Here is a 25,161-nt window from a genome sequence, read left to right as displayed (position 1 = left end):
CTTAACAGACAAAACTGTTCCACCCCCAGAGGACCACAAAGAGAGGTTGCATTCTAATCTTTGGTCTGTACAGGTTTTAACAACTTGCTGTGTCTGTATGAGACCATCACTAGTTACTTCTGCTTTTCCTTAATTACTGAGGAGGGTCAAGTATTAGACAGAAAACACTAAAGGTGGTAACGTAAAAGGAAACCAGTCTAATGAATTCTGTTTAACCCTTTACCTCATAAAGTGTATGGCTTTTTAGCTCTTCGATATACATGTAGCGAAGTTACTCATTGTAGTGCACTATAAATAGAACACCTGTTACTTGTTTGACTCCATACACATAGGCCTGCCTGTTAACTGATAAGCAGGTTGTGTATGTTATGTTTAACAGCAATTTTAACCATTTTACATTTTTGGTACACATCTATTATGTATGGAAAAATGTAAGAGTAAAGTCCGATTGTTATAGCTGTGTAATCATTTTTCACGGAAGAATCTTTCATGTGCTTTAAAATCTTGAGAGAACTCGTTCCCCGTCAAGTTTGTGAAGCCAAGTGACCAACCGTAGAAATCATAGTACAAATTTACAAGTTCTTTGTTTGCTTCTACATCACTAAATCATCTGAATTTGATAATTTATAAATACTAGTTGCTGCCTACATCAATATCAGAACCTTTATCTACGTTATTGAAACTTTCATAGTTGTGATTCTAATCATGAAAACTCAGCAAGAACTGAACAAAATCCACTATCTCCATTTTGGAGAGTGGAGAATACGATCCAGTTACTTTAAATAGCAGATTTCGACCAGACCATAAACAGCAACCACGAGATCTGACATAGTGGTCATTCACAGCCGTGAATGTAGTATCTAATAGGAGTTCTTCCCTGAAGGTGATGCTACGAAAACCCACTCAAAATGGCTGATGTTTACAGCAGGCATCAAAAGGTGCTTCCATGAGAATGGTGTAGAGGCATCAAAAGTGCTTGTATGCGAATCACGTAGAGGCATCCAAAGGCACTTCCATGTGAATGGAGTAGAGGCATCCAAAAGCGCTTGCATGAGGTAAAGGGATAATCACTGACTGGATATTTGCAAATCAACCTGAGTGTGCAATTGCAAAAAGTGTTATATCACTGAAAGTGTGGCCAGGGGAGGATATTAATTGCTCACAACCCCAACTAGAATTCCGAAACCAGGAAAGAAAAAGAATCTTACTGGATATGCTGCCTTAGAACACTGAAACCAAGTGGTTTAAACCAAGAAGACTAGAAAAAGACAGTCATGTACAAATAAAATTATCTTTTGCAGCTGACACATTTTCTTTTAAATAATTCTCTAAATTTGCTTAAATAACCTATAATTACTTGTTGCTGCTGTAGTGTTTAACGCCATTTTTCAGCACACGATAGGCTATACATGGTGGCCAGTATTAATGGTGGAGGAAGAACCCAGGAAAACTCCGGAAAGAACCACCGACCCACGAGAAGCTACTGGCAAGCTTTCTCACATACCCATATTGGCTGAATCCGAGACTCGAAACCACGCAGAGGTGAGATGGTAGTGATCCATAACGGACAGCGCTTTAGACCACTCGGCCACTCGGGGCCCCACCCTATAATTACTACTATAACAAGTAAATATCCGAGATATAATTTGTGCTTGCATAAATTTACATAAAATAACAGATTTTGTTATGGCTCATCGATTTCTAGGTCAGTAAACAAGTTGAAATAAACTTGATGAAGCATAATAAATTTAAAGGTTTCATTCCTGAAAATGTGTGATGTATTTGGATTTTTAATGTAGCTTTACCAATTTTTCAGTCATATCGCTATGGTGTCTGCAATGTGGCAGTTTATAGTGATGTCTAGCACTGGGGCATCATGCTGCAGACCTGTAGCATGATGTCCCACCTAGTCACATTATCCTGACACCAGGCCAACCAGCCCTAACACTAACCTCTTAATGCTGAGTGCCAAGCGAGGCAGCTGTTAGTACTATTTTTGTAAGTCTTTGGTTTGACTTGGTTGGGGATCGAACCCATGACCTTCTGCATCCGAGGCGAATGCTCTAACTACCAGGCCACCAGAACGGTCATCATTCCTGAAGGAACAGCCATGTAAAGTTTTGCAAATACAATGGTTTTTCTGTTTTATTTGTTTATCTTGTCTATGTTTTATATTTGCCTTTGAAAAAGACTCTTTAAGAGTTGAAAGCGTGCAGGCTAGTTAGATACTAGTTTTGCACTGTTCGTTGTCAGTTTATTGGATTTATCTTAATCAATCCCTGACACTTGAAAGGATTGTTATTTGCAACATGATTTGTATTTTTTACACACACACCCACACACACACACTTTTGAAGCCCATTTATCCATATCAAGTATCAAGTCAACTTGTACAATAACAGAAGGTGGGTTAAGCTTTACCAACCTCATATTTGTTACCCCTGCCATCCTTCGTAAAACTGGATTCGTCTTCAGTTGTCTCCATTGGTTCATCTGAACAGGAAATGTATGTAATTAGCTATACTAATATTAAGAATAACTAAAGTAGCACTAATATTAATATGAAAATGTGACCATAAAAACTGATTCTATCTGAACCTGACTAGTCATTTTTATAGTTCAATGAAATTATATTAACTAAGCCTTTCTCTCATTTTCTCTGTGGTTGTTGTTGTTGTTGTGGGGTTTAACGCCATTTTTCAGCACACGATAGGCTATGCATGGCGGCCAGTATTAATGGTGGAGGAAGAACCCAGCAAACCCCAGGAAGAACCACCGACCCACGAGAAGCTACTGGCATTTTCTCTGTGGTAAAAACCTACATACAAGTCAATGTATCACAGAATCCCCTTCCAAAATCATGCAACTGAAAAGCAAAGTTCTATGACAAACAAAGGCCATTTTAAATATTGTCAGCAAATTATGAAAATCAAAGATGAACATGTAACTACATGGTCTAATGGCACATCAGCACACAACTAGCTATTTGGTGCCAATTAAAAGTTAAGATTCTGAAAATGTTAAAGTAAAGATATGCAAAGACACCTTTGGAATATAAGCACACTGAATCAGACAAAAACATTTAAGAAAAATAACGAGTCAAACTTGTTGTATAAACCACATTCATAAAAAATAGATTTTCTTTAGTCTTTCTTCACTGACATAAAAAAAAACTTCTGCCTCAACGAGTGAAGTCAATACACTCAGCAAGAATGTGTTCTTCTGTCAATAGTTGAGGTTCATCATTCAGGAAGCATGCACCAGTCTGGTATACGAGTCCTATGTGTGTCTGGCAGAATGCCACCTCAAGTCTGTGAAGCATGACCCTCTCCGATGATGGCTCTGATGTTCTGAAACTCGTTTGAGGAGTTTTCAATCTATATCTTTGGCCAGGTATAGGGAATTGTTGGTGGAGATTTCAGTCTACATATTTTTCCAAGTCAAGAAAATTGTTGGTGGAGTTTTCAGTCAACGTGTCTGGCCAAGTATAGAGAATATACCAATCTGAAGTCCATATATGTAATCTTCCTTACAGAAACAGGTGACTGTAGGTAGCTTTGGCTGCTTTATTACCCTTAATACCAATGTGACAAAGCAGCCAAAGCTACCTACAGTCACCTGTTATGTAACACATTCTTCCTGATTGTATGAGCAAATCAACATTAATACAAATATTAACCAGTAATCAAATTTAAGGTTTTAAAAAGCTTTCAATGTGGAAAAGGCATCATTTGAGTGGTTTCACTATAATAATAATAATAATAATAATAATAATAATAATAATAATAATGAGGACTTTGTATAGCGTCTAATCTTTAGAAGCTCTAAGTGCTTTACAACATTAGTTCAAACGACCTGAGCATGGCTGTAATATCTGTGATATTCCAGAATTGCCATGTAGTTTCACAACTGTAGGTGGACCTTCAAACTAAACCCGAGATAGAATTTCTTAATGTAAAAAATAACACATTTAATTTAAATTAAAATGTTTGAAATCTATATAAAAAAATCATCACATTCCTTAAAGATAAATTAGTCTGTTAAGAACATGATGCAGCCAGAAATATTTCCATCTGGAATGAATATCTCTGCCAATAGGATCCAACTGAAGCAAATCTGGTACAATAATCAATGGAAAATTTCCAAGTCAAACACTGTGGACTCCCCCCCCCCAATGACATGGAAGGGACATAAACAAGAAATGCAACAAAGATGCTCTTGGTAATATGGAATGGAAAGCAAAGTCCTGAGTCAACAGTGATCAAAAATTTGTTAAACATTTGGGGAAAATGTTGAATACTGACCTTGATTTTTTTAATTCTAATGGCTTGATCCAAATTTTAATTCAATCATTGGATATATTCAAAAGTTTTTGAGTGCAAACAAAATCTGTGATAGGTGGGATGTATGATATGGATGGAAACATTATACTTCCCATTCAAAGGCATAAAACAGAATTTTTTATTGAGCTTTTAATGAACATTTTCTTGCAAATCATTTGTAACCAGAAAAATCCAGTATGTTGACATGAAGTTGTTTGATTGATAATAGTTACTCCAAAGTTAGGAAATAACCAAGCACTGGTAATACATAATTCTCACGCTAAATCTTAGGTAAAATTAAAATGTCTGACATCTTACTGGCTGATGTCAAATTATTGAATAATCAGGTGCCAGAATGCATTGTCTAAAGGACACACCATGGTAACTGACCTGTGTTGATCAGATGGTAGGAATTTAACCTGCACCAGTGAAACTGTAAATCTAAATCTGAAATCATTTTTTTTACACTATGGCACCAGATCCTGAAGTTGTTTTCCCTTGTGAACTTCCAGTCCCAAAAACTTATCTCTCCTTCCTATGGAAATCCTACTTATTAGTTTCATAAAGCATATATTTTATCTATTTTTTTCAGTAACAATTATCTTGGGACGTTCAGTTTTTGAAAATCCCACTTGTTCATTTTAACTTGCAAGTGGCAGAAGCAGTGGAAGAGATTGAGGGATGGGATGAACATGTTTTTTTTTTTTCAGATTCTTCTCCAGTCAGATGTGTGCAGCTCTGAAGCCGATTCCTAAATGAAATTCGAAGGGCAAGGGCAAGTAACTTCTTAACTTCTTTTTTCAGCAAGTAGAGAAAATCACTAAAATATGAAAATTCTCCAAATTACTGCCTTATAGATGAATTTATATTAAAATAATTACAAGCAAGAAACCAAGTTATTGTTTTTTAAATGAATTCATATTAGAATAATTACAACAAAGAAACCAAGTTATTGGCTTACAGATGAATTCATATTAGAGTAATGACAACAAAGAAACCAAGTTACTGGCTTAAAGATGAATTCATATTAGAATAATACAAACAGGAAACCAATTACTGGCTTATTAATGAATTCATATTAGAATAATTACAGTCAGGAAACCAACTTATTGTCTTAGAGATGAACTCATATTAGAATAATTACAACCAGGAAACCAAGTGAATCAAAAAGAATTCGCTTACTGAAGGTCTGATCTTGCCAGAGCAAAACTGCTAAAACCTGACAACAGACATGCAAAGTCTGAATGACTGGCATACTGCATTATCCCCTAATAATTTTCAATAGGGTGATTTGTTGTTGTTGTTGTAGTGTTTAACACCATTTTTCAGCACACAATAGTCTATACATTGCGGCCAGTACTAATGGTGGAGGAAGAACCCGAGAGAACCCCCGGAAGGAACCACTGACCCACAAGAAGCTACTGGCAAGCTTTCTCACGTACCCACATTGGCCGAATCTGTGAATTAGCTAATTATATAAACTACTTATAATTATTTTAAAATCTTTGCCGAGTGTCTTACAGAATACATACCAAGAATTGCAACATTCTTTTCCTTTCTCAAACTTGATGTTTTCTCAGTCTTCTTACACCTGCTGAAGTCAACAGTATCCAGTGGCTGAAGAAGAAAAGAATTCATCATCATATCCTGAGTTATGATCAAGTCATTTCCATGAATTATCATCAGACTATGTCCATGAGCTATGATCACATAATGTCCATTAGTTATGATCAGATCATGTCCATGAATTATGATCAGGCCATGTCCATCAGTTATGATCAGATCATGTCCATGAATTATGATCAGACCATGTCCATTAGTTATGATTAGACCATGTCCATGAATTATGATCAGACCATGTCCATGAATATGATTAGATCATGTCCATTAGTTATGATCAGATCATGTCCATGAATTATGATCAGACCATGTCCATCAGTTATGATTAGACCATGTCCATTAGTTATCATCAGACCATGTCCATTAGTTATGATCAGATCATGCCCATGAATTATGATCAGATCATGTCCATGAATTATGATTAGATCATGTCCATTAGTTATGATCAGATCATGTCCATGAATTATGATTAGATCATGTCCATTAGTTATGATCAGATCATGTCCATGAATTATGATCAGACCATGTCCATTAGTTATGATTAGACCATGTCCATGAGTTATGATCAGATCATGCCCATGAATTATGATTAGATCATGCCCATGAATTATGATTAGATCATGCCCATTAGTTATGATTAGATCATGCCCATGAATTATGATTAGATCATGCCCATGAATTATGATTAGATCATGTCCATTAGTTATGATTAGATCATGCCCATGAATTATGATTATATCAATATCCATTAGTTATGATCAGGTCATGTCTATCATTTATGACAAGGTCATGTTTATCAATTATGATGAGAACATGTCCATGAGTTATGATATCATGTCCATGAAATATGATCAGAATATGTTCATGAGTTATGACATCATGTCCACAAATTATGATAAGACCATGTCCACAAATTATGACATCATGTAAACGTATTAGGATCAGATCATAAAACAAATTATGACATCACGTCCATGAATGATGATCAGATCATGTCCATGAGTTATGACATCATGTCCATGACTTATGATCAGACCATATCCACAAATTATAACATCATGTAAATGTATTAGGATCAGATCATAAAACAGATTATGACATCATGTCCACGAATGATGATCAGATCATGTCCATTAGTTATGACATCATGTCCATGACTTATGGTCAGACCATGTTCACAAATTATGATATCATGTAAATGTATTAGGATCAGATCATAAAACAAATTATGACATCATGTCCATGAATGATGATCAGATCACGTCCATTAGTTATGACATCATGTCCATGACTTATGGTCAGACCATGTCCACAAATTATGACATCATGTAAATGTATTAGGATCAGATCATAAAACAAATTATGACATCATGTCCATGAACAATGATCAGATCATGTCCATGAGTTATGACATCATGTCCATGACTTATGATCAGACCATGTCCACAAATTATGACATCATGTAAATGTATTAGGATCAGATCATAAAACAAATTATGACATCATGTCCATGAATGATGATCAGATCATGTCCATGAGTTATGACATCATGTCCATGACTTATGATCAGACCATGTCCACAAATTATGACATCATGTAAATGTATTAGGATCAGATCATAAAACAAATTATGACATCATGTCCATGAATGATGATCAGATCATGTCCATGAGTTATGACATCATGTCCATGACTTATGATCAGACCATGTCCACAAATTATGACATCATGTAAATGTATTAGGATCAGATCATAAAACAAATTATGACATCATGTCCATGAATGATGATCAGATCATGTCCATTAGTTATGACATCATGTCCATGACTTATGATCAGACCATGTCCACAAATTATGACATCATGTAAATGTATTAGGATCAGATCATAAAACAAATTATGACATCATATCCATGAATGATGATCAGGTCATGTTCATTAGTTTTGATCAGTTATGAACATATTAAGAAGAGCTTAATTCCTCCCACTAACATATCTATCAATGTTCAGAAGATGATTACATTGTTTATGTTTGCATGATTCATTTTTCACAGACCATTCACTTGTAAGTGTTATAACATAGTGTCATATCAATTACCTTTCAATTAGTGTTTTATAAATCAATATCATGTACTGGATGGGCAGATATGTAAAAAAAGACTCAAACATTTATGTTATTTGACAGTGAACTTGAATAAATCTAACTTCATGCTAAATTCTTTAAGCAGCATACAATGCAATTTGTTACATGAATCTGATGCACATAAATCAACCATTAATTAGTACCTTCCCAATGGAGGAAGCATTAGCATTTTTTTAATGCCAATGTTGGACTTTTTGGTCTGGACTTTTGGTGTAAGCTGTAAGGTCCACTGCACTATAAAATGTTCCAGGATTCCTAAATCACTTAGATTTTAAGGTTTCTGACAAGACTGAATCATTAAAGTAACAAACATCACCCAGAAACATCACAGCTAGTTTTAAACATTTCTCAACATTTATCCGATATTTCTAATTTATTCTGAACTTCAGCAGCTAAAATACCAATGAGATGGGGATGAAATGATTCAATGACATACTGATGCATCAATAATGTTACCGTCTGAATACACACATTGACACCATGCCAAATGTTGATGAAAAAGATACACCATAATTATCTTACTTCAATTGGGGATTATGATCTTACACTTGACTTACATGCTCAAAAGTTTTGCAACTAAAAAGCCCCATTCCAAAAAATGGATAGGAAAACTGGAAGTTACACAGAAAGTTCAAGATGAAATTTTTTAGAAAATACTGAATCTGCTTAAATTTGGAAATTTCCTACTTTCTTTCACAATGTGTACCTGGGGGCCCCGAGTGGCCGAGTGGTCTAAAGCGCTCTTCGTTACGGATCACTGCCATCTCACCTCTGTCTGCGGCGGTTCGAGTCTAAGATTCAGCCAATGTGGGCATGTGAGAAAGCTTGCCAGTAGCTTCTCGTGGGTCGGTGGTTCTTTCCAGGGTTTTCCGGGTTCTTCCTCCACCATTAATACTGGCCGCCATGTATAGCCTATCGTGCTGAAAAATGGCGTTAAACCCCACAACAACACAACACATGTGTACCTGAAAATAATTCAAATAGGCATGGTGTGACATATACCAAAAGTGATTTTGACTTTCATTAAAAAGTCAGGCTTCTGTATGTGACGTACCTGCTGTAGAAGGTCCTTTATCATCTGACAAAACTTCAGAGTTTGCTCTGAGGGAGGTTCACGGGGATGTGGAGCCTCCTGAAATACATTAAGGTTCTGTGGTCCTCTGAAATAAATGAATAAAACTTCTTTTACTTTAATTTTAAATGTTGTTGTCATCATCATTTTCAAAATCATCATCACCATTTCAACCAGGAGTATCCACCATGAGTATTAACTGTATTTAGTAACTCAACTGTGTCAAGTATCGGAACAACTAGAAATGCAGACTGTCACAAACCAGCTCTAAACAAATTGAATGAAACATAAAAACTTACCCAACAGACATACAGACAAACAAGGGTAACGTCATGACCCTACCACATTTCAAGTGTGGCACAAAATCTCCACAATTTCTTGAAAGCAGTAAAAAACAGAACAAAACAACTGGCTGATAAAAGAAAAGGTAATAAAATCTACTGCAAGGCTTACTTGATAACTGTATGCTGTCCAATGATAAATTCCACTTTCTTGGACCAAGGGTTGATGAAACTTGACCACTCAGTCTCTGTCACAATCCAGTCTCCATTCTTCGTTCTAAATCGAATTGGTTTGCCTCTAAATGGTGTTCCTTTGAGCTGGATTACTGATATATTATAGAAAAACATAGAGATTACTGAAATATACAAAACTCAAAACCAAACAGATTACTGACAATATATAAAGCACAAACACAAATTCTTCATATTTAGCAGCACAAAACATATATTACAAACATAAAGAAAGCACAAAAATATATAGATTACTGACACATAAAGTACAAAAAATATATAGATTACTGACATGCAGATGGAACAAAAATCTATATTATAGACATACAGAAAAGCACAAAAACTTTGATTACTGACATGTAGAAAGAACAAATACATACAAATTACTGAGAAAGCACAAAACAGGTTACTGATATACAGAAAGCACAGGTTACTGATATACAGAAAGCATAAAACAGGTTACTGATATACACAAAGCACAAAACAGGTTACTGATATACAGAAAGCACAAAACAGGTTACTGATATACACAAAGCACAAAACAGGTTACTGATATACAGAAAGAACAAAAACATATAGATTACTGGCATAAAGAAAGCACAAACAGGTTACTGATATACAGAAAGAACAAAAACATATAGATTACTGGCATAAAGAAAGCACAAAACAGGTTAATGATATACAGAAAGAACAAAAACATACAGATTACTGGCATACAGAAAACACAAACATACAGATTACTGCCATACAGAAAACACAAACATACAGATTATTGGCATACAGAAAAACACAAAATCATACAGATTACTGACATACAGAAAACACAAACATACAGATTACTGATACACAGAAAGTACAAAAACAGATTACTGACAGAAAATACCACAAAAACATACACATTAAGTCATATATAAAGAAGAAAAACATAAATTACAGGCATAAAGAAAGTACAGATACAAAAACATACAGATTAAGTTATATATAAAGAAGAAAAACATAAATTACTGGCATAAAGAAAGTACAGATACAAAAACATAGATTACTTCTATATAGGAAGAACAAAAACAAGATTACTGACAGAGAAAGCACAAAACAGAGATTACTGACAGAAAAAGCACAAAACAGAGATTACTGACACATAGAAAGGACACAGATTAATTACATCAAAAACACAAAAGCATAGATTTACTTACATATTGAAAAGCACAAACATAGAGTACTGACATACAGAAAAGTACAAAAACATACGTTACTGATATGAAGAATACAAAAATTAAAAACAATTACTGCAAAATCAAGTGTAAAATGTGCGTCAATGTAATGGCTTTAATTTGAAATTGTATCAGAACAATACAGACTTTTTGGGCCAAATCCATATAACAACTACAAAACTAGTATTCATAATCAGATTACCGTGAAATTGTACAGAGTGATGCAAATATGCATTTAGATTGCAACCACTAAAAATGTTGGTGAAATTGATGAGTGTTCATGGTTACCATAGCAACCAAATAGAGAAAATGTGAAAAAATAATTTGTAACCAAAAAAATGAATGTATACTTTTTTTATCTAATATAGTTATTTTGAATGTGTACATGGACAGTTAATTTGTTTCTACATATTACATATCCTCAGTTCATTACTTTTAGACCTATGCTAGATAATTAAAACTTTACTTTCAAACATGTCTCTACATTTCAGTATGGTACAATATTTAGATGATGCAATATTTATGCAGTTATTATTCAAATATTTTCTCTGTTTAAAATAAAATTATATTTATTTATATAGTTCACTGATAAGGAACAAATAATAATCATACTGAAAATGCTAATTATCAATTTGTTTTGGTTGCCATAGCAACAAAAAAGTAATGTTAGTGTTTGAATGGTTTAAAACATTGTTTAAAATAATATTGTTGGTAGAATCTTTTATGCAACTAAATACAGCATTCATTGTTCAAAGAACTCAATGTTATCAAGCTGTTTAAATTATGAAGGTAAAATAATAATTATCATAATGTTGGACAATTATGCTGGTCATGTTTTAGGGTGAAGAGAATACTATTTATGCAATGAAGTCAAACTAACAGAAAACTAGTTTTCTCATTTGAAAATTGTTGAAAGGCAGATGTCTAACAGATTTTTATGTAAACACTTCTGTAAGCAATTAGTGTTGCTTGCAAAAAATAAATCTGATGTATACAAGTATCTCGATACATGTGACAAATGTAATAACTGACACAAAATAGATCTGCAGGTTTTTCATCGACTGCATTGGACTATTTTTTCATCACATCGTGTAAATGAAACAAATATAAATTTTTCTTTCAAAATAAAAATACTGTTATAAATGTTAGGATTTCACACATGGAATTAACAACTTTTAGGGTTATTTCTAGACTCAGACTACATAAACATTTCTTTTTGCCAACTTCATTACGAAATCTTATGTACATCAAAACTTTCCTTTACTATCAACATGCAAACTGAATGATTTTTTTAATAGCTTCTATAATTAATGCATTCGTTAATACATGACAGCAGATATAGTTTTTGAATAACTTTCTTCACAACTCAAGTTGTTTTAAATTATTTTTAATACATCTTCTAATGTTCAGCTAGTCTGAGCACAAATGTCAGTGGTCTACCAAACAGACATATTTAATTCTTTTACATTCTAGTGTCTGCATCTGAATGATTTAAATGAAATATCATCAGATAGAGCAATATTATTACAGCCATTAGTTTGGGTCTTCTCGGGACACAATAGAGTAGTGTACCAATGTTCGGTTATATATGGTATGAAACAGCAAAAAAATTCCAATTTGCTACCAAATTAGCTCTTTGATCTTTACCGCCAAGTGAGGCAGAAATAAACAACAGTATGAACACTGAGATGGAGTTTGAAACATTGGGGAGGGAGATCTTGTGTCCAGTACACATTTATGATAGTGATATTGGTTATCAGGTATTCATTTGAGTGGAGCTGTACATTAGAGAGGCCTTAAAATCAATTATTACTGAAGATTAACAAAAATATTTTTCACTGATTATAAATTATAGAGCAAGAGTTGTGAGGTTTTCAATGATAATTAATAACTGCAACTTGCCAAAAATATTTGAAATAAAATTTCACAGCAACAATGTTAATGTACCATAGGGAAAAAAATAAGAGATCAAGCTTTTTATGTTCACTGGCCTACCTCGGAAACTAGCTCAGTGAAAATGAAACGAAACTAACTGATGAAGAAAATAAGAAAAGATTTCCACCAGGTTGGAAGTTCAGATATTGGATGAAGGTCTTGCTTATTAGATTCTAAAGTCACATACATTTCACACTGCTGTCGTAAGAGTGGGTGACTAGAGAAGTGAATCTTTTTCTCGTCCATTTCTTTTCCAACTTGATTGTTAAGAGAGAGGAAGAGATAAAGAAGTGGAGCAAATTGAACTTTACAATGCGATAGAAATACAGTAATTTCTATTGTTTTAAAATGATAGGCAAGGAAGGAATATGTCGGAGTCGACATCCGACACCCCTTGTAAAATGAATGGTTGGTCCCTTTCAAGCTAGTACAGTTCTCACTCTTGATGATACAATGTATCACCCAATATAAGAACAGGCTCTACACATGACAGACTCTGTATATGACAGACTCATTGATGAAGTTAGCGACTATATAGTTTAAGCTCGATTTAGTGGAACTTTAAAGTTGTTACTGAATGGGATGGGGCATGTCATAGCACTTATATATCAACACGTAAAAGTGTCAAAGCACTTTCATATCAACAAGTCACGTGGTATATTCCTGCAGAAAATTAATTCTCAAATTTGGAAAACTCTGCTCTTTATACCTCCACACAAAGCCCTTACAAACATTATTCAATTTGGACTAGCTTATACATATATACAGTAATTGGTGACCACTGGGTATGGGACAGCTGTGAGACTGCAACTACTTAACAGCCACCATTTTGTTTATATCAATGTCCACTGTTGACAACTGACTTTTCTGGGCAAATAAGTCTGTCTGAATATTTGTAATTTCACTGATGTTCTGTTACAGTGATGCACAGCCGTGATCTTCAAGACAATTACATATGCTATCTCCCTGTTATTATTAGCACACGATTAATGATTGGCCTAGACTGGACATCCATAGACGTTACTGTCCTGTGCCATAAAAATATGGTATCCGCACACAGAGCTAGGTGATGTTTGACCATAAATATATGGTTCCCGCATACACAGCCAGGTAACATCATCCATAAATATATGGCTTCCACACTACCAGGGTTAAACTGGCCAATCAATGTAAGAAATGTGTATGAATGGTTGAAAGCAAAATGGTTACAGGCTGTGAAGTGATTTAATAGTTATACATGGAAATGAACTGCCACAGAAGTAAAAAAAAATTTTTTACAAATAAAATCTGTAAAAATAGGTTAAATATTGATGACCTGCAAAATAAATGTATATTAAATTTGACCTAGGTCGTCCTCATAGAAACTGCTTATTATGCAATTTTAATCTATTATAGCCTTTAAAATGTTATGGTTCAGAAACAGAGCTTATTATGCAAAGGCAGACTAATACATTATGCAAGAACCATAACTCACAGTATTGCATATAATAAACTACACAAAACTAAACTTGGCTTGTATTTCTTCAATATAAAGATTCTTTATAAATTTGGTTTCAATCACTTAAGTATAATAATAATAATAATAATAATAATAATAATGAGGACATTGTGTAGCGCCTTATCTTTAGAAGCTCTAAGCACTTTACAACATTAGACAACACCTATAAGATAAAAAACATATAATGCTATGATTACAAAAACAAACACCATGAAATTAGAACAGATTAGAAAACATGCTGAGAATATTTAAGGTAGGAAACATTATTAGGTCTTTAAGTTTGTTCTTACAGTCTAAATAAGTGAGTTTTGAGAGCACTCATGAATGTGATCACTGTGTCTTTGTGTCTTAGTTCAGTGGGCAATTCATTCCATGTTGCTGGGCCCTGGTATGCAAAAGAACGCTGTCCATATGACTTTGTTTTCATAGTGGTAATAATGAGTATACGATTGTCAGAAGAGGAGCGTAAGTATCTTGCTAGTGTGTACACATGGGTGAGGTCGGATTGGTATGTTGGACTAGAGTCCGACAGTGAAACGTAGCACAGAGAACAAATTTTGTGTTTGATTCTGGATCGAATGGATAGCCAGTGTAGGGTACAGAGCGGCGGGGAGGTGTGCTCCAATTGTGGTACTCTAAGTATGATCAGAGCAGCTTTGTTTTGAACTTTTTGAAGTTTCTGGAGCAGATATTGAGATGAACCAGACAGAATTGAGTTACAATAGTCCAGTCTTGAAAGTACTAATGAACACACAAGTGTTTTAGTGGCATCAACTGAAAGATATGTCAAATATGACTGTGCAGAAATAACACATCATATAAATATACAGTGAAAACAAGGGCCATAACAAAAAACATGTCATGACTACTAATCGATATTTTGATTGAAAATTTTCAAAACTGAATTTGATTTAGATCTTTTTTTAATATAAAGGCCAATCCCAAATTTGGTTTCAATCAATTCAGTCCTTCAGAAGTTTCTGAAGCAAAACAAAAGTTGCAATGGACATGACGCAATGGGATTTGATGGGACAGATGTTATTTTGAAAATATAGCAGGGGCATAAAAATACTTGGTCTGGTTTGGTGCTTTATGGTACAACAACACAAGTAGGTTATTTGGTGCTAAGGCAACTGTAGTCAAGTGCCTAATGCCCAAGAACACACTACGTAAGTTGACCCAGGGTGGTCCAATGGCAGGATTCTAACTCGCACAGTTTCATACGTGAGTTTGAAATGATAGCCATTGAGCTGCTGTGGTTCCCCATAAAGATATTTGATATCATGAATAACATTAATGAACTACTTTCTAATCCATTTGTTTTGTGTATACATTAAATAAAAAACCCTCTGCTAAGAGTTTAACTCATGAAAATGAACCAAAAGCTATACATATCACACACCAGATATATATCCATAAAAGGAAGCCACTGATAGTTGTATTTTTGTATATGAATTTTATTTTTTTGTTTTAACTGAACATTTTCACTGATACTTATTAGCTAGAGGTATAGAGGCTGATGCATCTAACAATTATCACATACTTCTGCATTTCTGCCTTGTAAACAAAATCCATGTACATATGGCCACATGCTGTAAAATTCATACCAGTGTTCAATTTTAATATGAAATGGATGAAAAGTCAAAAATGTTAATGTCTGTTCAATAAGGGTCTGACAATATTATTCATTTTGCTGCATACATTCCATAAGATATAATTTCCATGTAACATCAATCAAGTCATTACTTGTTTTGTAAGTCTTGTACAACACATTCAGGTCATCAGGATGGTAGAAGTCGAAAACAGAAGAGCCAATCATCTCTTGTGGCAAATACCCCAATAGCTCTGTCACACTGTAACAAAAATAATAGGATAATGAAACAAAATATAATGGTCACAACAACTGATTTAACACAGAATAACAAATCATCTCTTGTGACAAATACCCCATTAGTTCTGTCACATTGTAAAAAGAATAATATCATGAAATAAAATATAATGTCACACTAACTGATTTAACACAGAATAGCCAATCTTCTGTGTTAAATACATGTACTTCATTAGCTCTGTTACACATCAACACATAAAATGATACAATGTTATACAAAGCAAGAGCATAAGTGGGCACCTAGGTAACTGCCATGAAATATGTTATTGTTTGGGGTTCAATGCCATTTTTCAGGTCAAGATAGGCTATACATGACTGCCAGTATTGCTGGTGGAGGAAGAACCCAAGAATAACCGGTAAGAACCACCAACCCATGGGAAGCTACTGGCACTGCCTTTAGACCACTGGGCCACCTATGGCCACTGACATTTGAAAGCTTGTGAAAAGAAATTTATATAAGTACTGAACAATAAGATGCCACATTGTCTGTTAGTCCTGAAAAAAACAATGTGTACGTTTTCACTTTCAAAATTGGGTCTGTGTTAGTCACAATAACATTATTGTTTACTTTTTTTCCACCCTCCATTTACTTGTGTTCCACGACTGATGTAAATTGCTGCAAATCTGAACCACCACAATTGCCAGTAGTCACCATCACACACAGGTAGCCATTACTGAATCATGCTTTCTAATCTATATCAAGTAGTGCTAACAAATATTGGCAGAAATACAATTAACTATGAATGAAATGAAATAAAATCTGGTCACATAATTATCAGGATTTCCTTAATCTTTTTTTATTTATTTGTGTACCAAAAATGTCTATGGCTGGCATCCAGAAAATTGCAGTCATGATATTGGAATTAATATGGAATGAATCTGAAAGAAGTTTCAGCAGAAACAAAAGCTGGGTCAATGTCTTTCAGAAACAAAAGATATATAACAAAAATTTAAAGTAATATTTAAATAATGGCATTTAATATATGGAATACCAAAAAATAATGCAAATACATATATTTAGTGATTTTAATTACTTTTTATTGGACAATGAGAATTTGTTGTCTTAAGAACACAATACAACAAATATATATAAACATAACATCATGTGTACTTCGAAAGTTTTCAAAGACATCAATGTTTTTCCAATTAAAACATACGCACATCAATTTCATCAACTTAGAGTGTTACTTGTTATATTTCTATTTTATATTTTTCAGAGTCAAATTTCAAATTATTCCATTCAATAACTATGTTTTATTAGGATGCTAATATAAGCAATTCATTTTATTGTGAATCCTGAATTGTAAAACTTATTTCTAAGAATCTGTTTTAAATCTTTTTACAAAAGGGAAAATTCAGCATAGCACCATAAATACCATTCTCGATAGTACTCATCACAAGCTATGTACTTGCTTTTATCAGGAAAACTGGCAAGCACCGTATATGTTATAATTAAAATCAGTTGAGCATCATTCAGTACAATTTGAAAGCCTTGAGGTTAATGTTTCAAGATTTTTAGACTATTTTTATGCAAGGCAGCCATATTTGATGATAGATCAGAATTATTTGATAGACACTGAAATGTCTTAATGCCAACATGCTTTTTGTCAAGTCAGGTCAAATTCTATTCATTTTTTTCTTTAGAAATCATACGATTTTCTATAAATTAACAGTGGCCATATCTGAAGTCAAGTTGGCATCATTTGTAAAAATATCAAAGGTCCTCCTGCTAAGATACTATCTGTTGAATCTGATCACACTCTGTTCAGTGATTTTGTATAATATTTTGGTAGTGTTGAGAATATTTGATGGCAAAAATCAGCATCTTCTGTAACTTAAACTCATTCACTAGGATAATCTGTTCTACGTTGATTATAATTAGTCTAACTTGAGAAGTTTAAAATATCAACAGCTGTTGGACATGTACAGGATGCAGAACCATGCCACAAACTAACTTGGCCTTGCAGCCAGTTGAACTAAAAATGTTAACAAAGATCAAACACTGATTTAATGTGGTAAGCAGCCAACAAACTCTCTTCTATAATTATTTCTAAATACTGACAAAAGCTCATTTACTATGTGACACAAATTAATGGTAACAGGCAAACAGAAGGTATTGAGTCACCAACTGTGGTAAATAGCTCATGAGACCAGTCATGTATTAATACCCAGTAAAATGCCAGTCAGCAATAAATGAGATAATCAATTCCTATAGACCATTCTCAGAATGTATTCATGTGACCCTGGGTTGTTGAATCCAAAATGAGGCTAAGCTAGGCACCTGCTTTATTTTACCTCGCAACCATGGCTGCTACAATTTATACTGGCAAAGGAAAAAATCATGACAAATATTGTGCTGTTCCATTGTGCTAGAATTCAAACAGATTTAAGCTTCCACCATATTCCATCAGTGAAGAAGATGGAGCTACATAGAAAATAGATTGTTGCAATATGTTGTGATGATGTCATTTCAACTTTTTTTGGGGGGGGGATCAAAACTTGATGGGGGGGGGGGGGGCAAAACTTGACGGGATTGTTAATTTTTGTATATATGCTACAGCAATTTTACAGCACATGCAAATTTGGGGTGGGGCAAATGCCCCCGCCTCCCTCCTAACGATGTCCCTGGTAATGAATGGCCAAATTTTAAGGTAAGAAACTGGATGATGTTTGGTGTGTTCATATTTTCTTGCAACTGAATGATGTAATAAAGAGAAATCCAAACTCAAAATAGCTAATCTGCCGATGAAGCAATGAGTGTATGTATGTGTATTTTATAATGGTAGTTTTATAAAAATGTTACCCCTAGTCCTAGTCCACAATACGGGGTCATCAAAAACTGGGTGTATCTCCATGCAGTGCATTTAAAACAGATATTATGAACTGATGTACAAATAGTAATTACAGAAAAAGTGAACTTTATTATCTCGTTGAAAAAATAAACAGTACAATGAAAATGATGAGAGGACAAGTTGAATGAAATTACAAGAGAGAGAGAGAGAGAGAGTGAGAGAGAGAAAGAAAGAAAGAAAGAGAGAGAATGTGCATGACTGGATACAAATTAATGAAACTGTTGATAAAACATACTGATGTGTAAAAGTAAGGGAAAATGCACACTTAAATCACGGGCCATTGATATTCTATCAGTGTAGTAAGTTAATGTCAGAGAATCCCCCAAAAACGGAAGCACAAGCACACACACACAGAGACATACACACACACACACACACAGACATACACATACACACACATCTTCCTGTTTTCTTGCCTCTTCTGGCATTTTTATTTACAGTGATATAATTTCAATGGCCTGTGCTGAAATAATTGGGTTTTTTTTTTTACACAACTAATTATTGCAGTTAACTCATGGTTTATTTTTCTTTGGTTAGATTTTTACAAATACAGTTGTCTGTTCTAGGCCGAGTGGTCTAAAGCGCTCTCTGTTACGGATCACTGCCATCTCACCTCTGTCTGCATGGGTTCGAGTCTCGGATTCAACCAATGTGGGTATGTGAGAAAGCTTGCCAGTAGCTTCTTGTGGGTTGGTGGTTCTTTCCAGGGGTTTTCCCGGGTTCTTCCTCCACCATTAAATACTGGCCGCCATGTATAGCCTATTGTGTGCTGAAAAATGGCGTTAAACCATGCAACAACAACACTGTCTGTTCCAGACACTTTAAGCAAGAGGACTATAGATGGACACCCAACAGGCATTGCTTATAACCTGATAAGCCAGAGGACTATAGATGGACACCCAACAGGCATTGCTTATAACCTGATAAGCCAGAGGACTATAGATGGACACCCAACAGGCATTGCTTATAACCTGATGCTATTCCATCAATCTTTACTGGGACAACTCAACCTACCTAGCTTAGCCTCGTTTTTGCGATACATTAATATTCATGAAGCTCTCATTAAGAATGGTCATTAATAAATAGCCTAGGAGGTCATTCACACTGTGTTGGAAAATAGTAGATCAATTTCTGTTAGATGTAGCACACATCACTGGCATGAGCACTGTAAAACTTAACACACAAAAGATGGATGAGACCTGTCAAACTGTCACAAGGTTGTGATCACAGGCTTCTCAGCGATTTATATTTTCATGTTTCAGCAAGTGCACCATGACATGAACACCATATGCTTGATGGTGCTTTAAGGTCCCCCACGTAGATAAAATAGTATCATAAATTTTCATGGGGGACCTATTTTCATGACTTTGTTGTTACTGTGAACTCTGAATTTAAAGACCCCCCCCCAATTTTTAAGCTACATACATTTTCTTACAGTGTTCATTTCAAGAAATTAACAAAGCAAATAGTATTTGTCAAATCAATGTCAATACTTTAAATAAATGAAAATTAAATTTAATACTTTTTGAAATTTAACTCTTTTTGAAATATTTCAATCCTCATTCTTTCCATGCAGTATTAATTCAAAAGAACAACAAACCTATAAAATACTAGAATTATAACTTGAAGCACAATTATTCATGGAATAGTATGTATGTACACTAATTACAGCAGAATATTAAAGCTCACACATCAATGACGTTCAGACAAAGCCGCATAATCAACATCATGTCAATCAAGTCTCATTAGACACACAAATACTTGTCAGGTAAATAATCCCAACTTGCATAATTAAACAAGTCCAATTGCTTCAAAACCACTGATAACTAGGTCTGATCTTTCACTCACTGTCGTGTGAGATTCAATTATCTATTCAATAAAAATAAGTTTGAGTAATGAGGTCAAAGTTCACCAGTAACATCTTTCTTTTCTGTGATGGCCTCCATGACCTGCTTAGCATACCAGTTGTGGAAATGTTTATTATTGTCATCTCTACTAGTTGAAGTTGGTCTGTACATGAGGAAGGCATGAACAAATAAGTGATTACAATGTTTTAATTCAGCTAGCATCTTCGAACTTTGTTGGCATTGGCTTCAATTGATGTAGAGAACTCAGAAGAAAACTGTGTAAGCAACTGATCTGGTTTTTATTTTGTGCTCATAGAAATTATGGATGTTTAGTTGTAGTGTTGTTTGCTGCTTTGGCTTCCAACAATTATTACTTAATCTGACAAAAACACAGTGTCAGTAGTGAATTTGTAAGGTTGGAAATTTGTGCTCATACATTTGGTTATAGATTGTGATAAACATGTGACTGTTATTTGTGTAGGCATAGGGTATTCTTCTGCACTCCCAATCACAATAATGTTAGAAATTACTTCTACTAACTCCAGAATCCGGACCTTCCACCTACCTGAAAAATAGTTCTTCCGGATTACCCTCCCTTATCTCACTAGGGGGTAGTCCATATACCTGAAGTTTTAACTTAAGCATTAACTGAGACAGGATGCAAGCATTATGGGGAAGGTTGGGAGGAATTTATAGTAATGTGTTTGGGCAAGTATTTTTGGAGAAACATAATTTACTATACAAACTTCCTTTCTCTGTCAAATACATCACTCAATTACAGGCATGTGAGGAAAATAGGTAAGAGAAGGAAAAAATGTTGACCATCTAAATTCGACCCAAAAACAAAAATCAAAAGAATTATCTAACTTTTAAGGGTAAACCTCTCCTAACAATAGCTGGCATAATCAAATATAAACATATATACTTGTACAATGAATTATCCTGTGGACTCCCCCCACTCAATAAATAATTACAAAGGAAGGTTTTTCTCTGGTGAATCCAGCAAAAGTTGACTGGTCGTACCATAGGATGCAGTTGTTTTAGGAATGGTGTGGTCTGGTGACTGTATGTACTGCAACCACAGGACCAACTAGATTCAAGTTCATGTTTTGTGAGGCCATGTCAGGCAAAGGAAATAGGAATATTTGGATGGAGCATGCCAACCGATTCAATATTATCTTTAATTGAGGCATTGTGTTGAAATACAATGCTCATAGAAATAGTTCATATTTCATGGACTGAAATCCTCAACAGATGTGCCTTTTCCTAAGAGAAATCAGAACATGGTGAATGGATCACTCCCTTTAGCCAAGACAATAACACTTGTGGGGTTATGTCCTATTTCCCTGGTTTTAGTGGGAGTAAAAGCCTCTGGTATCCAGACCCGATAGACTTCCTGCGATTCAGATAAATTTGAAAAGCATAGTACTAGGTCCTGTAACCTTGCCTGTCTCGAAGTATCAAGTAACAGTATTTCTGGCTACCAGCAGATGGAAGCTTGTAGTAAGCAAGAGGAAAAGCCTCTAAAGTCTGAACCAGATGGACTTTAGTGTGCTTCAGATAAATTCAGAGAGCATGTACCAGGTTCTGTAACCTAAGCCTCTCCTTAAAGTATCTATCAATGAGGCGGGCCATAAAGGTTTCCAGCAAATGGAACCTATTCTTAGCAATGAGCCCTGGTTGGGTAATTAAAACAAGGGAACTATGCCAAAGAAAACAGCTGTATGATGCGTGTCTTGTTTGAAAACTACTTCAGTAGGACAGAAGACAGAGGTTTGAAATTAGTGGAGTTGAGCCACATCAAGACACAAGATAGATTCCACTTAAAAAAAGGGTTAGCAGGTGAAGTCAGGATAGATTAAAGTTGGTTAGTTAGTATGAGAGATCTTTCATGTGGCTAATGTCAAAATGCAAATGATGACTGAGTGTCTCTGAATCATGCAGTGATATCCCTTAAAATTTATCAATGAAAGCTTCTTATTTTCAAGGTTAGCTGGAGACTTCTGTTGGTGTCTCCGCATTATCTCCTCCATACAAAGCAATTTAACAGGTGGAGGGAAAGTCGGATATTAAAATATAAAGAAGAAAACACAACAGGAGTAATGTTATTATCTTTAACTTGTATTGTGTTTGTGACTTTTGACCATGATTGAGGGTCTAGTTTTTCCATACCTTGGTCATGATCATGATTGAGAGATAAGAATAGAGTTAATACCTACCTGACTTTTGTTATGATTTAAGTAGTAAACAAAATAATGAATTCAAGAGTCAGTAAAATGTTCCATTGGAAACTCTATTTTTCAGAACAATCTACTGGACCATTAAGGCCAAGTGGGTATTTGTATATGTAGAGGTTTGGTAAATAAATTAATTCCTGCTTTATCTCAATCTTTGGGACTCTATGATTAGAGTTTGTTGTTATGTACAGATATAGTTCTAGACAATTATTTATTTAAATTATTTATTGGAATAACAAAGGGCTCATTGACTTTTGGGGCTAAAAACACTACTTTGGGATTATTGACAACTCAATCTCACTGGGGTATGTCAGGACATTCAAGACTACCAGAATTCATTCTGAACTTTCTATTCTTTTGGCCTTGTGACAGCCATTTAGGATTATTTGGGATTTAATTTATACCACTATAAGAGTCTCTTAAATTTCCACTTTGTAAGTTAGAGAAATATATTAAATGTTCATTTTATCAACTATGTGGGTTGCTTTTTTCTGTTACATAATTAAGACCTAGAGTTGTAACAGAATTAAAGATAATGGCTATGAAATATCAAAATACAAACATATACTTTGTTAGATGGTCTAAATCAACAACAGTGTGCGAATGAAAAAGTTACTTATTTAGTATAACAATGACTGAACATAATGGAAACTAAACACGTACTGTACTGACAGTTGTTATAAATATATTATAAATATATCAGAAAAAAGTGACAATATATGAAAACAGAGGTAGGTATGTGTGTGAGAAAGATTTGGATTTTTAATGTAGCTTTAACCATTTTTCAGTTGTATTGCTATGATGTCTACAGTGTGGCAGTTAAAAGTGATGTCTAGCACTGGGGGTCATCATGCCACAGACATACAGCATCATGTCCCACCCAGTCACATGATCCTGACACCAGGCTGACCAAACCTAACACTAACCTCTTAATGCTGAGCGCCAAGTGAGGCAGCTGTTAGTACCATTTCTTAAAGTCTTTGGTATGACTCAGCTGGGGTTATAACCTCCTACATCCGAGGCAGACACTCTAACCACTAGGCCACTGAATACAGATTAACCTATCAACAAGAACAGCTGTAATGTGGTACTATGTAGCTACAATATGGCATGACCAATTTAAAAAAGACATAAAAAACAGCAACAAATTCACACAAAACATCTGAAATTTCACCAAAATACACAAAATATTATATACACTACACACTATATTTGTTTGACTTGTGCACAAAAAAGTCGGATGTTGGATGACTGACAAAAATTTTATTAAAATAATAAAGCCATGGCCTGTTGACAATTTGCTGTGAAAGCTGAAATATCTGCTAAGGAGCACCGCCTAGAAGAGTAAAGAGAGGTAATCTGTAAGAGTTACTTCCCTTTGTCTATACAATGTCTAGACAGACTTTAACACATCTACGAGAGGGCAGGGTTCTGAAAGTAGCATAAGTGATTTCCAACATGAGTGATTGGGATGTGTATTTGATGGAGAAACAGCTAACTATAAGACATACAAAACATCTAACTGACACACTGGAAATAATTAGTGAAGTTCAGAAGATGACATTTGCTTACCTTGGGAGAATGTAGCTGTAACAGCAAGAGGAGGTATGACGAGTGTTAAAGGTTCGTTCCACTGGCAACTGACCAAGCTCTGAAGTACAAAACAAACTAAATTTACCATCTGTTGTTCACTTTTGACCTTTAATGCTGTCCATCATTGGAGATCTCCAAAGTCCCTAATACATATGTGAAAAATCTAATTATTACCCATATACTTAATGATATTTCCTATATACTATTTTATTACACCCATTTAATTTTACTTATATTATTATCTGGTGATTGATACAATATTCAATCATTATATCTGCATCACATCCCTATTACAAGTCCATCCCATACCCAATACACACCCTTCACATGTCTATCACACATCCATTACACACCAATCACATACCCATATCAATCACATATCCATATGTCCATTGTGCGCCCATTGCGCACCCATTACACCAAAATTTTTTA

General features: G+C 34.6%; 1 protein-coding gene across 2 annotated transcripts in view; it reads right to left on the bottom strand.

Moving 5' to 3' along the window:
• LOC149781621 (uncharacterized) overlaps positions 1 to 25,161 on the bottom strand; it is a 133,876-nt gene that overhangs the window by 39,690 nt on the left and 69,025 nt on the right. For both annotated transcript variants that reach the window (XM_089935666.1, XM_089935667.1), the window contains exons 10-15: positions 24,709 to 24,787; positions 16,059 to 16,165; positions 9,610 to 9,763; positions 9,139 to 9,244; positions 5,855 to 5,939; positions 2,426 to 2,493 (exon numbers count right to left, since the gene is read on the bottom strand). In XM_089935666.1, the coding sequence (XP_089791792.1) occupies positions 2,426 to 2,493; positions 5,855 to 5,939; positions 9,139 to 9,244; positions 9,610 to 9,763; positions 16,059 to 16,165; positions 24,709 to 24,787 (599 nt within the window). The remainder of the gene's footprint in view (positions 1 to 2,425; positions 2,494 to 5,854; positions 5,940 to 9,138; positions 9,245 to 9,609; positions 9,764 to 16,058; positions 16,166 to 24,708; positions 24,788 to 25,161) is intronic.

Source organism: Sinohyriopsis cumingii, chromosome 15, assembly GCF_028554795.1.
Source record: "Sinohyriopsis cumingii isolate HCF-2022 chromosome 15, ASM2855479v2, whole genome shotgun sequence".
NCBI classification, from domain to species: Eukaryota; Metazoa; Mollusca; class Bivalvia; order Unionida; family Unionidae; genus Sinohyriopsis; species Sinohyriopsis cumingii.
Note: the sequence above shows the minus strand (reverse complement) of the source record. Positions and strands in the feature narration are given on the sequence as shown.